Here is a 17,188-nt window from a genome sequence, read left to right as displayed (position 1 = left end):
AAATGTGCTTAGAATAATGAAAGGAAACAATGGCAAGGAAATAATGGACTCCGTCACCAGGTATCTTCCAGAAATAGATATCAAGAAAAGCAAAGAGCTATTTAGCACCCGTCTTTCAGGAGGGAAGAATGGAGTGTCTGTAGTTTAAAAATAAATAAATAAAATAAAATAAAACCTAGCACCAGTAATAAGATCCTCTTTTATTGTGGACTATCTTCCCAAGAGAAGTAAGTGCCACTTCCTACAGTAGTTTAAAAGCAGACCAAATAACACAGGCAGCTGTTAGTAAAATAAGTTTATACGCACAGAAAGCCAAGACAGGCTACCGGCTCCTTCTCCGATCTCAGTCTGTTAAAGAGGGTTGTTTTAGGACAGGGTTGTTTTATGTCTTGTCGGTGACGTGAGAAGGTGCAATGGTTTAGTCACATAGCGTCCTCAAGCTCAAGAACCTGACCTCTTGCTCTTGGGAAGACGTAATACCTACCTGATGATGTTATTTAAGATAAGACTAGATTTTAGTGCACACAAAACCTGAATGAAACAGAGACGGAATAACGCCACTAACTAGATTACAGGCAAACTGAGGAAGCAGTCACTCACTCTAAGATTGTGGCCTTTACTGATGGTTTGTGTGAATCTCATGTACCCCGGGCTGACCTTAAACTTGCTATGCAGCTAAGGATGACACTGTACTTCAACCCCCTGCCTCCACCTTCAGAGTACTTAAGATTACCGTGTATACTCTCACGTCACCTTATGTGCATCTAAACCAGGGTCTTCTGAATGCAGCTGAGTACTCTATCAGCTGAGCTATATCCCCAGCCCACAAGTTTCAGAGTTTAAAAAGAAAATGGGATGGCCAGTGGCCCAGGGCTTTCCTAGCATACAGTAGGCCCTGGATTCCATCCTTAGCTCAGTAAGCAGGTGAGAATGGCAAGAGGCAGACACGAAGACAGAAAGGAAACAACTTCCCGGAACAATTAGGTATGGTACTTGCCCGACCCTGAATCCTATTATTATACATAGAAAATCCTTTATAACCAGAATTTTTTTTTTTTTTTTGAGACAAGGTTTCTATGTGTAGCCTTGACTATCCTGGACTTGCTTTGTAGACCAGGCTGAACCAGGATACTTTTTATCAACAGTAAGAGAGAAAGAGAAAAAAAAAAATGTGGTCTCTACCAAGACCCACTTGAGGTACTCACAAAATGAGTCTCTCTCTTTTTTTTTAATGAGTGTAGTAGAGTGGGGAGCCCAAGCCTTCAAGTCTGCTATAAACTGCTGACAACCTCTACGCTTTAGTTGTGTCAACTGTAAAGCAGACATCGTTTCTTTGTTCACAGCACTGTTCTAGGGCACAGTGTATGTGAAACTGGAAGCACAGGTCCTGGCACAGAGCTAGCGCTACTGAGGCTCCTTTTTCAAGCATTGTCTTTTCAAGCTGGGTTCTTTGTTTGTGTGTGTGTGGTCTTTTTTGTTTGTTTGTTTTGTTTTGTTTTTTTGGTTAAAAAACAGGTCAACAGTAAATAAGCACCGTCCGAGTGCCTACTTTACGTGGATTACTGAGTAGAGAAAGCAACAATTTTAAGGGCTTTAAAATATCTCTTAAAGGACTTACGTAGGGAGAGCACAGTGGCTAAACACAGAGAGCATAGAGAAATGAAACAATACACTAGAAATACAGGGAGAAACTGCTGGCTCTCTAACTCCCAGTAAGCCATTACAACACACAGAAAAGTCCCAGGGAAAAACAAGTAGCACTTGAACTTCCCGCTGGCTCCCAAAGAAAACACAAAGAGTAACTTGTCACAGTCAACACTTCAAAGATTCCTTTAGACTAGGCCCCAAGATCTCAATCCATGAGAAAAGCATGTCAGAAAGGTGAAGGGGAAAAAAAAAAAGGTTAAATACAACTCTCTGACTTGATCCATGTGCAAAATATCCAGATTATCAGGAATACGGTGTCACTAATACTATTACTGATATCATCTGTGATTCTGAACGCAGATAATAGTTTGGTTAAATTAATTCATCATAGTTTGAAATACAGATCAAAAAGACAGGGAGCAGTGAGGCGGTGGGTAAAGGTACTTGCTGCCAAGCTCGAGGACCTGAGTTCCATCCCTAGGATACACATGGTGGAAAGAGAGAAGTGACTTCTGCCACTTGTCCTCTTAACCTCTGTGTACACATTCAAGCAAGGGGACACACACACACACACACACACACACACACACACACACACACACACACACACTTTAAATTATCTAATTAGTGCTCAAGAGAGACATATCTAGGTGATTCTTTCAGATATTACATAAGACACCTTTCAAACGACATACTTTAATATTTTTAAACCAATGTTTTCCTTGCGCAGGAGGTCACCTGGTACGCTGGTCCACCTCGGTGTTAGACTAATGAAACGTTTTAAATTAAACACGGCTGTCTGACTGAGCAGGTTTCAACACTCAAGGGTGAAATCTCGCCTCCCAGCACGGTGGCTGAATTACCCCCTTTGCCTCTCTCACCTGCAATTATCATCCGCTCTCTCCACCAGGTAGCTCTCAGCCACCACACATCCTCTGAGGCTCACATCTGGGAATTAAACACTCCCTCTGGGGGCCTCCTAGGCTTTGGGAGTGAGAGGGAGAAGAAAAACAAGAGCTTCGTGCTGGGGTAGACAATTTCTAAGAGTACTTTTTTTTTTCTTGGAGACACAGTGTAAAAGCAAATTGATAAAATGAAACCCTTATGCTGCCTCGGTTAAGGGCAATTTTTCCTTAATAGAGTAAATTTACATTACAGTTCTTCTAGAGGCCAGCTTCTTCCATTTATACCAATTCCAAAAATTCAGTAAAGGACATTTCCTTCAGTTGAGAGGGCATAATTAGACATTTTCGATTAGAGCATTTCCATCCCCTGTTTAACAAGATTTAACAGATGTCCTAGACTTTCCTAATAACAATACAGCCCTACTTTTGGCATGCCTACAATTTGAAAACTGGACTGTCACATAGAAAATTTACAGCTAGGGTGTCTCTGTACAGTCATGACTCTGAAGTGGTTATGACATGCCTGGATGCCCCAGTGGAGCAGATATGGAAATCATATTCCGTATTCACAGCCACAAGCCCTCCTTAGCGTGCGCCTGAAAGCCAAGGCTCTGAGACCTGAACAGCAAGGGCGAATTCAAGACCAAAGTAAGGCAGGAAACCAGAACAGGAAAAAGAAACTCGTTCACGAGTCAAGTCACTTCCTTCCGGGGAGCAAGACAGGGAACACATGAAGATAGGACATGATGTGACGGCTGGTCATTTTGTTTGCTTGTTTGTCTTTAAGTAGATTTGGTTTTGTCACATTTAATTACGTGTATGTGTCTGGGTATGTGCATGTGTGCACAGGTGCTTTGAGAGACCACAGGCGTCCTGTCCTCTGTAGCTGGGGTTCGCAGGAAGTTATGAGGTGTGGGAAAGGAGCACTGGGAAATTGGATTCCCGAGAGACCAGCCATCACTCTTAACCACTGAGCCATCTCTTCAGGGCCCCCATGGTTACTCTGTGCTTTGTTTGTTTTTGTTTTTTGTTTGTTTGTTTGTTTGTTTGTTTTTTAACTATCAACTTGCCACAACTTAGAACCACCCTGGAATAATATTTTCCTCCTGTTCCCTCAACTGAGGAATGATCCAGATCAGGATGAACTGTAGGAAGGCTCGCCTCGAATATGGGCAACGGCATTCCCTAGGCTGGTGGTCCTGAGTGGAGAAGAGAGTTATAAAGAAAGCTAGCTGAGTAACAGCAAGCGGGTAGCCTGCATGTGCTAGCTTCTCTCTGCTCTTGATTGCCACCGCGACCTCCCTGGTGACGGAGCGTAACCTGGAAGTGTAAGCTAAGTGAATCCTTTCCTCCTCTAAGTTGCCCTTTGACATTTTAGCCTTTAGCGGCTGAGCCATTTCTCCAGTCTCCAGTTGGTTTCGGACAGGGTGTCTTGTCACAGCAACACAGGACTACCAAAAATCCGAGCTTCCCTGAGAGAGAAGGAGTAGTATGCTTGGTAAAAAGGACTCGGTTTTCATAGCAAGATTTCCCCCTGACATTGGCTCCAACTTAACAAAAAATTCGATTTATTCCAATTTTGTCAACAGAACAGTAAAGGGAGCAGGACTAGAGATAGGCCGCATTTTTAAATGGGAGGCAAGGCCTCTGTGATTGAAGTTCAGACTCGAACATCCTGGCTTAACAACTCCATTAATGGCATTAAGCGCAGATCTAGAGATTACTCAGCCCCTTTGTCAGTCACATGTGTTATTTATGGGACAACCTATCAATCATGTCTTCCTCTTATTATTTCCCTACATTCTGGTCCTAGGCTATTTGGCCTGCCAAATTAATATGTTCCATCACTGCTGCAAATCTAAACAATGCTTGGTAAAAGATTAATAAAAATAGTTGGGCTCTCTGCAACCACATGCACACCCAGAGAGATTCATCAATGTCTTTTTATTTGCATATCTGGCTGACTGCGCCTGCAGCAAATAAGAAAGGGGCAAGGCGTAGGGTATCCTGGATTCTGGTCTGCACTTAATTCAGGGTGTCAATCTGCTTCTGTTTTAATTACATCCATCCTGATGTGTTATTACAACCCCATGAAAACTTCTTTTCATCATATGAATGGTTATAAGCATATACGCATGACAAACAGTTGTTATGTATTTCCTCCTTGGGCAATCAGCAGACAAGAAGCCCCCTAGCCAGAGCGCCATGTGAATCTTGCATTTTCAGTCCTCCAGGAGAAAGTTTGAATCTTCACCTCAAATACATGCCAAAGTGCTCCTGTTGCGCATATGCTGCTGTCAGTATTGACGAAATTGCTCTCAATTCCCCCCAGGTTACCATTCTGAAGAAAGTAACTTAATCTCCACTCCAAAAAAAAAAATGTTAAGTAGGCCAAAATAATATCTTAAATACAAGTAATTATCTTTGCACCGGACAATCAAGAACGAGAAGTCTTATAGTATCACTGTAATAGTTTTTCCCCCCAATGCTTTCATTACAGAAGGGTGGAAAGGGGTTTTAAAACAATATATGTATAGAAAAGGGCAACAAATCTCACAGTGATATACTCTATGTGGGATGCAGAAAGAGTGCTTTTAAAGGTTCTTGATAGTAAATAACCAACAGAACATTATTAAGGAAAAAACCAGGACGTTCCATGGGTGTTCTTCCTGATTTTTATTTTTAAAGTCTTTCTCCTGGGTTACGGATACCTTAGTTGGCAGAGTGTTTACTTAGCAGGCACGGAGTCCTGGGCTCAATCTCTAACAGTGTATAAACTAGGGCTGGTGGTGCGCACCTGTCATGCCAGAACTCAAAGCAGATACAAGCAGATCAGGAGTTCAAGGTTATCCTAGACTACACAGAAACTTCAAGGCTGGCTGGGGCTACAAGAGGCCCTGACTTAAAAAAAAAAAAACAAAAACAAAAAAAACAAAAACAAAAAAAAACCAGGAGTTTCTTCCATAATCCCCACTCCTTGCGCTCACAAGCACTAAGGGAAAACAGTCTCCTTGTTTCACTGGGTAACAGTTGGGGCCTCTAACTGGCAGTCTTATCTGGAACAGATCAGTTAATCCCTGAGAGCTGTTTCCATTTGCAAAATGAGAGGCAGAAAGAACTGCACCACCAGCCACAACGTCTGTGCAAAGAACACCAAGATGGTGGCTTCGAAAGTGGCACAGCCTCCAGATGTGGATGGGAAATGGATCCCAAGGCTACTAGGGAGAAGTTTGGGTCCTAATTTTAGGATAATCTCTCCCAAAGACTGGGCACATTAATCTTAAAAACTAATTTTCTCAAGTAACCGCAGAGAGCACTGTAACAAGAAGTAAGGAATTTACACACACAGTCATCGGCTTCTTGTCTCCCTCTTATACCCTATAAAAAAGCTAACTTTCACTTAAAATACAGTGGAGCGTTTCTTAGAATAGTACAACTCAAAGATCTTTACTGTTGTTGTCAACTGTAGAGGAAATGAGCAGAAGCCGCTGTCATTCCCTTCAACAAACAAGAACCAGGCGATACTCTAATGGCAGGCGATTGTCTTTACAATCCTCATTTTCTTGTATCCCCCTTCATTTTTATTCCCCCTTCATTTTTATCTATGGGAAATGGCTTGAGAAAGGATGCTTAATTAGCAACCTTTAGCCAAGGGGGGGGGGGCGGCAAACGAACAAAGACACGGAAAAAAAAAAAAAGAAGAAAAAGAAAGAAGAAAACAAGACAAGGAATGATGCCGCACACCTCTGACCCCTCCCCCCCCACCCCACCCCCCCCCCCCGCACTTGAGAGGCAGAGTCAAGTGAATCTGTATGAGTCTGAGGCCAATTCGCTCTACATAATGAGTTACAGACTTGCTGGGGGCCACGTGGTGAGATCCTGTCTCTGACAAACAAGGTAGTAGGAAGAAGGGAGAGAGGAAGAAGGAAGAGAAGGGGAAAAAAAAAGAAGGGAAAAGAGGAGGAAGATGAGAAAGCCAATATTTCACGGTAACAACTGAGGGAGAGCTGCAGTCCTGGGTGATGGTGCCACACGTCCTTTAAGCTCCAAAACATCACAGCTGTCAGAAACTACGAACACCTAACCTAAGGGCTGCTTTGTAGCTGCAAAGGGTAAGCAAAGGAACAACGAGGAAAATGGCCTCTCTCACTGACCACTACAACTCGACCCTGGAAATGGTTTATTTTAGGATTCAAAATTCAGCTCCTCCGGTTGGAAGTCATCAGACCTCACTCAGTCACTCACGTAACCAAGGGTCAAGGGTCACAGTCTGGGTGTAGGTGGTGGTCCGGTTACTAGCTACTATAGAGTACTTTTACAAAGAAGCTCTTTGGGTGAAATTTAATCCTCACCCTTACTACCCATTACTGTCACTCACGTACACTATAAACTTTCTCTTTCTCTACGGCTCTAATTTCTACTGCACCCAGGTTTTCACCAAGGTTCTGACACCAAGAACAGTTGCCACTGTGAAGTACAGCACCAAGCCAAAACGACGGTAAAATATTCAATAAGTATGGTGCTTATTCAGCATGTACTAGTTTGAGCAGACTCTACCATTAAATACGGACTGAGCAATCACAGGCAGTATTAGCATTCTCTAACCCAGAGTTAATAATTCCAGATTTCCTCAAATTGTCAATGCCCAAAGAACGAAAAATGCTACAGTTCTGACCTTCCAGTCACAAACCGCCCCCCCCCCCAAACGCCTCCAGTTTTATCTTCTGTATCCCTGCTTTTGGTAACTCTCTGGGTAAGGGGAAGAAAGCTGCGCGCAGGGAGGTAGGGAGCGGGTTGGTGGTGGGTAATGAAACTGGACCCTGGAATGAGCATGTGGAAGAAATAAGCATTTCATGTCAGTTCAAAGCCCAGGTCCCCTTAAGAACACACGGAACTGGAGACTTAAACTGGACAGACACAGAAGCCTGCGCTAACACAGCAAAAGCTGTCAGGTGATATAAAACCACTCACTCCCATCCGCAGTTTCTAAAAGCAATAGGAGACAAAACAAAGCAAAAACCAACCAAACAAACAAACAGAAAAGGGCCTGTTCTTTGTGACTTCCTGCAGTGGTACTGACTGATACCAGGACATGAAAACACACACACACACACACAAAACAAAAACAAAAACAAAAACAAGAAGCCACCCCTTGTTCTGCAGAGTCAAAGAATGTAAAGAAATAACTGGCGTGACATAGGGAAAGACGACGACACACATCTTAGAGCCCCCCTCAGATTCTGAGTCCCCCACTTCTAGCTGAAGGGGGTGGGCACGAGATCTGCATTCACAGGACAGCTCAAGCTTATGTAGCAGAAGGACGACTGCCTTAGCTAACAGTACCTCCCCAAGCTGTATGTCAGCTTCCCCACACTCAATTTTTTCCTCTAACTACTGCAGCTTTCTTTCTAATTTTCAACAGAGTTTTGAATCTACTTCAACCTTCCAGATTGTCATCAAGATATTGCTGTCCCTTTATCAGGTGGTTTCCCTCAGTCTACAAGCATATCAAGCCTGGAACGCAGGTGAAGCATTAAAGAGATGGTCGCTTCTTCGTTTCAATAGACTTTGAAACTACAGTTAATATACTGTAAACATACATCTGTTACAAAGACTGCAATTCACCCTCAGCACCCCACACACCAGTGCACACTCAGCACCCCCAACACACACACACACACACACACACACACACACACACCTTTCATCAGGAAAGGCTATCAACCGTCTCATCGGAAGACTTCCAAACCATATTCAGTCCTCAGCACCTAGCTATTTACTATTATTCCACAGTAGCTAAACCCAACAGTGGTTTTCTACATTTAAGGACTTTCTCAAAGTAAAAAATCACCATTTACTTTTGACAGTATAAAAAATAGCTTTTCATAGAAGTGTCCCAGAATCTCAATCACAACGAATTACTCTGGGTTTGTTTTTGTTTTGAACTCTCTCAATCACACGCTTTGTTTGGAGTGCTGCTGGGAGACTGAAGCCAGAGCTTTCTTTGCACATGATAGGCAAATACTTTACCACCTGACTACACTCAGGCCACCAAAATTCCATGTTTAAAACTTTTCCCAAGTACGCATTAAGGGAATACCTCCCTCAGAACCACTCACTAACTTCATGGTTCATTTATTTTGAAACTACTAATTCATTTGTATCTTGCCCAAAATAGCTAAAGCAGTTGATCTCCACTCGTGACAAGAACCACAGGGAACCATCCCGCCACTGCAGCCTTTAAACTCCCATAAGGACGCCTCCAGTGAGGCTTTGCCAAACAGAGTGAAATACAAAAGTTTGGTAAGTATGGTAAAAATCTTGAGTACATACCCTCACGCAATCCACACTCTTCCCTTTCTTCCCTGTCACTCAGGAAGTCCCCAGATCCTGGAGCTAGGCACACTTTCAGAACTGAAATGCTGGGACTTGATCTCCTTCAGCAATCTCACAGCCAAACTTCGCAAGACAGAAAGTGAAACAAGCAAGAAAACCGGATGCACGCCTTTCCCTGGCTCTGCGACAGTACTAGAGATGCTCTGACCCTCTCTGAGCTGCCACTTCATGTGCCACTGCGAGCCAAGAGCCAGCTAACCGGAAACCTTTGTTTTAACACCTATGTCAAATTTCCTTGGTCATCCCAACCTCCTTTTCCAGGTTGCTAAAAAAAAGAAGAAGAAGAAGAAGAAGAAGAAGAAGAAGAAGAAGAAGAAGAAGAAGAAGAAGAAGAAGAAGAAGAAGAAGAAGCATATGAAACTAGAAGAGACCAAGAGAAAATAAAACAACACATTGGCTGGTCATCAGAACCAGGCAGCTGTCCCACTAGGAAAGAGCTATTAATGAGAACCAATCACCAATACTTACCTCTTGGTGGGGTTAGGAAAAATCAGGAAGACAGTTGTTGACCCGAGGCAGAAAGGGGAACAGAAAAAGAAGTGGACATCTCCCCCACTAATAATGTACACCTCACCTGCCATTCTTGCTTCAGCCTCCCATACAACAGCCTCTGGGACTGACTTTCTACACCTTCTACCATCAGCCCAATCACCCGCCCTACACAGATCACCAGCCTCCAATATCTGGCATGGGTTCTTTGAAACCTTGACCCATGCCCCATCCTGACTGGCAGATACAATGCTGAGAATCAATGTGCCATGTGGCCAGAGCGATTTAGGAGATAAGGCACACTCCTCCTCTGATAATCAAAATTCACATTCATGTAATAAAGACTTTTTTTTTTTAATTCTGGCAGAACAAGTCGTCCTAAGACGTATTTGAGAGATGACCGTTCTGCTTCAGTATAAAACATCATCTATGAGAAAACTGCAAAAAAAACCCAAAAAACAAAAAACAAAAACAAACCTATGTTCCCTTCCAGCCTGCACACACTCACTATAACCTAATCTCCATCTTTTCATTAACGAAGATCGGAGGACAAGGGCGCTTTAAGAAGGTGAGGTGCCAAGGAGGCTCATACAAGTCTCCTGGTTTCCTAACAAGAATGTCTTTGCTACTACTGACCCATCCTACCGTCCTTTCCCCTGGCCTATTTGGCGCCCAATGTCTTCTTAGCGCCCTTCCTCCTGTGTTGCCTTCAGTATTTCTTCACAAAGTTCCCCCAACCTTCACCACCTACCAACCACTAAACCCTTCTAGGGCCCATCTTTTCCAGGAAGACTTCTCAAAAAGCTAGGGATGTGAACCAGTTAGTAGACTGTGTTGTCAGCATATGCAAAGCCCTGGGCTTCAATCCCCTGCAGAGCTAAAATAAGGGGGTCGGGTAGACACCTGCTTTCAAGACACTTGTAAACGGTTTCTGGCTTCTCATCTCCTACTGCCCTGCACATCCTGAGCACTCCATAAATGCCAGCTGAGTGGCACAAGGGACGTGATAAACGTAGTAAGTGAAATTGCAAAACTAAATTGCTGGTGCCTAGCTACTAGGCCTAACAGGCAAAGGTATCAAACTGCACATAACAGACTTAAAAGAGCACCGATATGTGGGCGAGCCTTGAGGCAGAAGCAGGAAGCGACAGCCACAGGAAAGCTTGTATTTGATCCTCTGCAGGAATGAGTCTTGCCCGTTCTTTCAGAACACCACAACACCAAGAGCGCCCTTGTCTGCTAAGTCTACCAGTGTCACCTTTCTTTCCCTTTGGTCAGCTGTACAAAAAGGAACTCCCAAGTTACAAAAGAGGAATGGGGAGGGGGAGGCGGGGCAGAGAAAAACTGGTTTGCAAAGTCAAATTTTCAGGCTCAATACTCACGGCTTCCTAATAGAAACATACAGAATTCTGGAAAGCACCATAGCTGGTATACCAGTGCGTGCTGGCACACCAGGGTAACGGCGTTTCCCATTTACACTTGATTGCTAGATCCCACTTTGTTTTGGGTTTGTCCTTGTTTTGTGTTTGGAAAAAAAAAAAAAGGACTGCCAAGTGTCGTAGCCAGGAAAGCCAGCACACTGGAGGCTGGAACAGGAGGATTTATTGAATATGTAAGGCTAGCCTGTGCTATGTAACAAGGCCCTGCCCATCCCCTCCCCCACCCCCCAAAACCTAAAACAAACAACACATTTAGAGTTATCCGCCCTCATCCTAACATCCAAAGAATACCCAAACACACAATACTGTTTCTAAATGGTACTTGTGCTTCTCAACTGTGTAATGAGAACACACCGTTCAACTTTAGCCTCCTCACCTACCCTCTTATCTTCTATCATGAGACTCTTCGTAATCACACACTTGAACTTCAGGGCACAATTACTCAAGACAAGTGTCCCTGCAGAATATGCCAACTACCTCAGCCAGTTTCACTGCTTATAACTCGCGGAAGATGCCAAACTGCCCTCTGAGCTTCCCATCTTTTTAAATTAAAAAAAAAAAAGAAAAGAAAAGAAAGAAAGAAAGAAAGAAAGAAAAGAAATCCAACGATTGTAAAGAATAAGCATAAAACTGCAGGCCGCATTAGGTTTATTACTTTTCGTCTAGTATCTGCAAAACCATAGCTGGCATGGAAGTATTTACATCAAAATATTCCATTATCATTTAGGAGTGCCTTAGGGGAAGGAAGGAAGGAAGGAAGGAAGGAAGGAAGGAAGGAAAGAAAGAAGGAAGGAGGGAAGGAAGGAAGGAAGGAAGGGAAAGAGGGAAGGAAATCACAGCCACCAAGAAGACACTGAGGACAAAAGCTTAGAGTTGGTGTGTTGATACACAATCTAAGTGTATGATCCCAGTCTGCCAGAAATGGCTCTGAAGTGGTGTAAGTTGTAAGCCTAACCATCTGAGCCGTATCTATGGTTCCATGGTGATTCACAGCAAAGGTTATTTTCATTTACAAACACAAGTATGTATTTAGGGTAACTCTTGGCATTGGTGGCAATTTTTAACACTTACATGTATGCTCTTAACACACATTTGTATCCAAGTTCGTAGTTTAATTGCCCACTACCTCATAAGCCTTCACATTTCTTGGTGACAGTTCAGCAAATCTTTCAAATTTAGTGTGGTGGAAAGCTAGAGACTCTAACAGTCACTAGATTCTGACCAACACAGACACAGTGTGCTAACGAGCCAATATTTCTGTGTTCTGCTCACCACCACCACCACCACCACCCCACAGCAAAGAAGGTAAATATGACTTTTTTTTTAATCTCCCAAAGCATGGTTTTAACAGGTTTATTAACAGGTTTTCTGAAATTTTTGTGCCTCTGAGAATGTGATCAGACCGAATATTTAATCCTACAGAACTGTTAATTTACTGTGGAGAGATAATGGTACAGTGGGGATTTCTAAAGCCATCTGAGTAGTTTATATATACTACAGAGGCTTATACAGAAGTGTTTACAGATGCCATCACAACAGGTCCAAAAGGTGGGAGGGAGCTCAATGAACAACAGAAGAAGCAAGATGTCAATTGTTAGTTGTCAAGCCTGGGTGTGTTGGGTGCACTGGAGTTTATTCTACTGTCTACGTTATCACACAAAATTTTAAGCATTTTTTAAAAAAAAATTTAGACCCTTTATAGCAATGCACCACAATGTATGTGATATTATGGTAGACATGAAAGTATCATAGCATTTAGCTAAGCAAATTAACCTTGGTTTTAAATCTAGAAAAGTGCCTGAGAAGTAAACTGCACCACAGAAAGAAGTATGGTATTCAAGGTACATTTTGAACTTGGTCTTCTTTAAAGATTTAAAAACAAATAAACAAACAAACAAAAAACACCCCAAAACTAAAAGCTTTAAAAAAAAATGGAACAGGCACATTTTCTACCAAAAGATAAAAGTTAAACTTAGACAAAATACAAAACAAGTGTACAACTTACTTCCATCTCTACTCAGCCTTCTAATAACGAAATAACGACAGGAAAACAGAGCGCTGTGCCCTCCCTTGCTAAGAGGGGCCATCCAGCAGAGCACAACAGGAGCCATCCAGCAGAGCTCTCTTGCCACTTGTAAGCAGCTTCTACAAGTTCTTTCCTTCACCAACCACAGGCAGCCATGCTCGCAGGATACATGATGCCATTTCAACTCCCAGTTTAAAGCAAAAAGGAGGTCACACTGAAGTACCCATCCCTTCACAAAGTTAGAAACCGCAGTTGCAGTCATCCTCCTAAATAGTGAAACCAACACTTAAGAGCCCAGAGACCACCAATTCTAAAACCAATGATCAACCCGCCAAGTACCAGCATCAAAATCTCTGGTCATCACCAATAGCACTATCATCACCCACTCCCCCCCCTGTGGCCCCCCCACCCCACACACACTCCTCCTCAACCACTGGCCACTACCCACCACTGTCAACCCCATCAAAAGCACTTTACAGAAATGAACCACTCTGACAAGGAAAGCTGCCTTTAAAAAATTAAAAAAAAAAAAAAAACTCAAACTTGAACTCCAAACACTTCTGGAATCAACACCGCAAACCTGCACAGTCAAGTGCATGTGAGGCTTGAGCTCTCATTAAAAAGAGCTTGCTTTGCCACCTCTGAAACAGTATCACAATAACAGCAAACGGAAATAAATAAGTAAATAAAGGAAGGATGAAAAGTTTCCTCAAACCATTATGTCAGGTGCAGCGCAAGGCTACAAACCAAGTCTTGGTTTTGTGTTGGGCCAACCCAGGAGAACCTCAAAACCTCCTGTGTGTGGTTGTGTGTGTTGAGGGTGAGGAAAGGGAGACAGAGGGGGAAAAAAAGCAGTTATATTTCTAGAAACCAATGGGCAATCTCCTAGCACCAAATCAGATCTGCCCAGGCAAAGATAGTTTTCTGTGACCCCTGGACCTCCAGCTCCTTCCAACCAACAACTATACAAACACACACACACACACACACACACACACACACACATACCAGGAGCCTCTTATCAGGCAGGGAAATGTGCATTTGAAAATCAAGACTGCCTGCAGGTGCCTTAGGAATACAGAAAGTCACACAGACACACACAAACACACACACACACAAAGCCAATCATTGGGGTTGGGGGGGATACAAAAAGGAAAGGCAAGGAACAATTGGTGACAAGCCCTTCAGTAGCCAGCTAGGTTTTTATTCTTGCCTACTACCAGCCCTCCCTGGTGTACCTTCTTCTGTCCTTCAACTAAATTGCTCATGGACACACACACACACACACACACACACACACACACATACGCACACACACACCATGCAAATGTATGTGTGTGTGGATACTGTCATTAACCCTTTCTGCAATACAGCCCCTTGCAAGATACAGAAGGCTATTTCATCCTTTCCTCTTCTCCCTCCCTCCTTTCTCCCAACAAGGAGAAAACGCCCCCTTCCCCAGCTTCACCAAAAAAGGGGAGGGGGTGCTAAAAAGCCACACAACCCAATCAGCCTCTGGTCCTCAGGGCATCCAGAAAGGGTATATACTAGATAGACAGACAGACAGACACACACACAGACACACAGACACACACACACACACATGGGAACATATGGCTCTGTAGAAAGCACACAGAGATCCGTCCACAGGCGCCCCAAACCCAAGCAGACTTCCACCAGCCAAGAAGCCATGATTGGGGAGGGAGAAGAGGAGGAAAGGAGTGGGGGCAGAGCCATCCGTGGAGAAAGGGGGGGCGCATTGTTGTGATGCCTGAACCCCTTTCTTTCCACCCATCTGCTGTGGGGGGAGGTGCGGGTGCAGGAAGGGGGCGCAAGGGAAAGGCAAGCTGGACAAGAACGAAACCAGTAGAAGACCAGACCAGGCACACCGCTTGGCGATTCCCTCCTTGCTGTCTATCTGCCCCCAGCTGCCCCCCCTGCACGCTCACACACACACACACACACACACACACACACACACACACACACACACACAACCCCACACCCAACAATAAGACCTCTGCCAAGACAGACAGCTTCGAGCGCGGCGAGGGAGGCAAGAAAACGGGGGTGCAGCCGAGTGGGGGGGTGTCATGCATAAAAGGAAAACCATGGGGGGAACGGGAAAGAGGGTCGCCCCCCTTACCTCCAACGCTTCAAAAGTAACAAAGCTGGTCATGGCAAATCCATCAATGATGTCCTCTTCGGCTGAGGTGGACTCTCTGCGCTTCCTCCGCGGGGGTCTGGGCCGGGACGGGGCGGAGGATGGGGGCTTTCCATTGTCTTCCTTGTCGGAGCCCGACGATGAAGCCAGCGAAGGAGCCCGAGTCCGGCCGGTTCCTCCACCCCCCGCTGCACCGGTTCCTAACCCGGCCCGGGAGCGTCTCTCCCGGTCTCGCTGTGATCGCGACCTCCGCTTTTTCCGGAGTCCATGTCCCCGCGTCGGGCCATCCATGGTTCTTTTAACCGCGCCGGGGACCTTCCCCGTTCGCCTACCCGCGCGCCACAAGCTCGGGCCGCGGCCACACACACACACACACACACACACACACACACACACACACACACACACGAAGAAAAAATTGACACCGAGCCCTCCCTCCTCCTGCACGGGCTTTCCCTCCAGCCGCGAGGAAGGGCGCCGGGGAGAAGGCGGCTGGGAGGGGGGAAAAAAAAAAAAGAACCAGAAGAAGAACAAGAAGGGAGGGCAGGGGGAAAAAAAGAAAGAAAAAAAGGGGGGGAAGGGGCGGGGAGACAGGGAGGGAGGGACAGGGAAGCGAGAGGGCGAAGTGAGGGGCTCCCCTCTGCACCGAGGGTCGGAGATGCCTGCGAACAGCGCCGAGCAAAGTAATGGCTGAACACACAGGTCTCCTTTACAGAGGAAAGGGGGAAAAATAACTCACCAAGCAGGCAATAAATCAGAATAGCGGAATGCTTTGATCAAGAGACTGGGGAAGCCCTCCCCGCGGCCATGCTCTCTCCCCACCACCGAAATCGCCTTGCTTCTCGCTTTCTCTAGAGACCCTCCAAAATTATTTAAAGAAAAAAAAAAAAAAAGAAAAAAGAAAAAAGAAAAAGAAAATCCGAGGTCCGAAAAGGTCACGGTGAAGTGAGGGGTGGGTGGCAATGAACTTCACCCGCCCCCTCGTGCAGGAAAACACCCCACACCTCCTCCCCTCTCAAACACTAGCCTCGCTGAAAAACTCACTCCCGGGCTCCCAATTTTTTTTTTAAGAAATGTATCCAAGGGAAGCCAGGGCTGGCGAGCGAGCGGAGAGGGGCGAGACCCCCCAGAGAGGGGAACATAACCACGCAATCAGGAGCGGAGACAGAGGTTGCCGGAGGAAAGGAGGAATGGGAAGGAGGAGGACGCTGGAGCAGTTGTGAGATTTTTTTTTCCTTTTTTTTTTTTTTTTCTGTCTTCGAGGGGGGGAGGAGGAGAAAAAGATGAAAGAAGAGAAGAATTGCAAAGCCTGGCGCGTGCCACCGACCCCCTCCTCACATACACATGCACGCACGCACACACACAAATTGTAGGTGCCCCCCCCTCCAAAATCTCCAGTTCCAGAGGTCACTCCACCTCTTAAAAAAATTATAAAGGAGAAGGGTGAGTCAGTCAATGAGAAAAGCAAAGAGCAGTCTCCAACCCGAGATACACCGGTGTGGTGCCGCCGCCGCCGCCTCTTCTTCTCCTCGCCCCGCCTGAAGAAGAAGCGCTAGGAGATGCCGCTCGCTCGCTCGCTCGCTCGCTCGCTCGCTCCCAGCTAACGCTGCCACAACCGCCGCCGCCAGAGCCCGGAGCCCGAGGGTGCACGGCGTGTCCCCGGGCGGCTGCAGCCAGAGCCCGGGCACGGCCTCATCCTCCGCCCGCCTTGCTCACACAGCGCCCGCTCCTCCCCCTCCGGCCGGCCCACCGCCGCCGCCCGCCTCGGCCCAGCCCCGCGCCCGCCCGCTTGCCGTCTCTCTCTCTCCAGCACGCGCGCTCTTGCTCCCTCGCCGGCGAGCGCTCTGGAAGACCGCCCTCTTCGCGCCTCGCTCTGCGCGCGCTCCCGAGGACCGCCCTCCTGGCTCTCCACGCGCTCCCGAGAGCCAGCCCCCTCCCCCGTTCTCCCCTTACGCCTCACTCGGCGCGCTCCCGAGGGTCGCCCCTTCCCCCTTCGCGAGCTCCCGAGAATCTCTCACGCCTCACCACCACCACCAGTCCCCCCCCCCCACCTACCCACCCAACGCCGAGGGCGCGCTCCCGAGGACCGCCCCTTCCACTCTTGCACCACTAGACGCGCGCT

The 17,188-nt window shown here is 45.9% G+C and overlaps 1 protein-coding gene across 6 annotated transcripts in view; it reads right to left on the bottom strand.

Moving 5' to 3' along the window:
• Positions 1 to 16,806, bottom strand: part of AUTS2 (activator of transcription and developmental regulator AUTS2) — a 1,106,846-nt gene extending 1,090,040 nt beyond the window's left edge. For all 6 annotated transcript variants that reach the window (XM_084762546.1, XM_084762550.1, XM_084762548.1 and 3 more), the window contains exon 1: positions 15,049 to 16,806. In XM_084762546.1, coding sequence (XP_084618672.1) covers positions 15,049 to 15,357 — 309 coding nt within the window. In that variant the 5' untranslated portion in view covers positions 15,358 to 16,806. The remainder of the gene's footprint in view (positions 1 to 15,048) is intronic.
• Between the last annotated feature and the right edge of the window lie 382 nt (positions 16,807 to 17,188).

The sequence above is a fragment of the Acomys minous genome (genome assembly GCF_964271855.1).
Source record: "Acomys minous genome assembly, chromosome: 16".
Taxonomy (NCBI): Eukaryota; Metazoa; Chordata; class Mammalia; order Rodentia; family Muridae; genus Acomys; species Acomys minous.
Note: the sequence above shows the minus strand (reverse complement) of the source record. Positions and strands in the feature narration are given on the sequence as shown.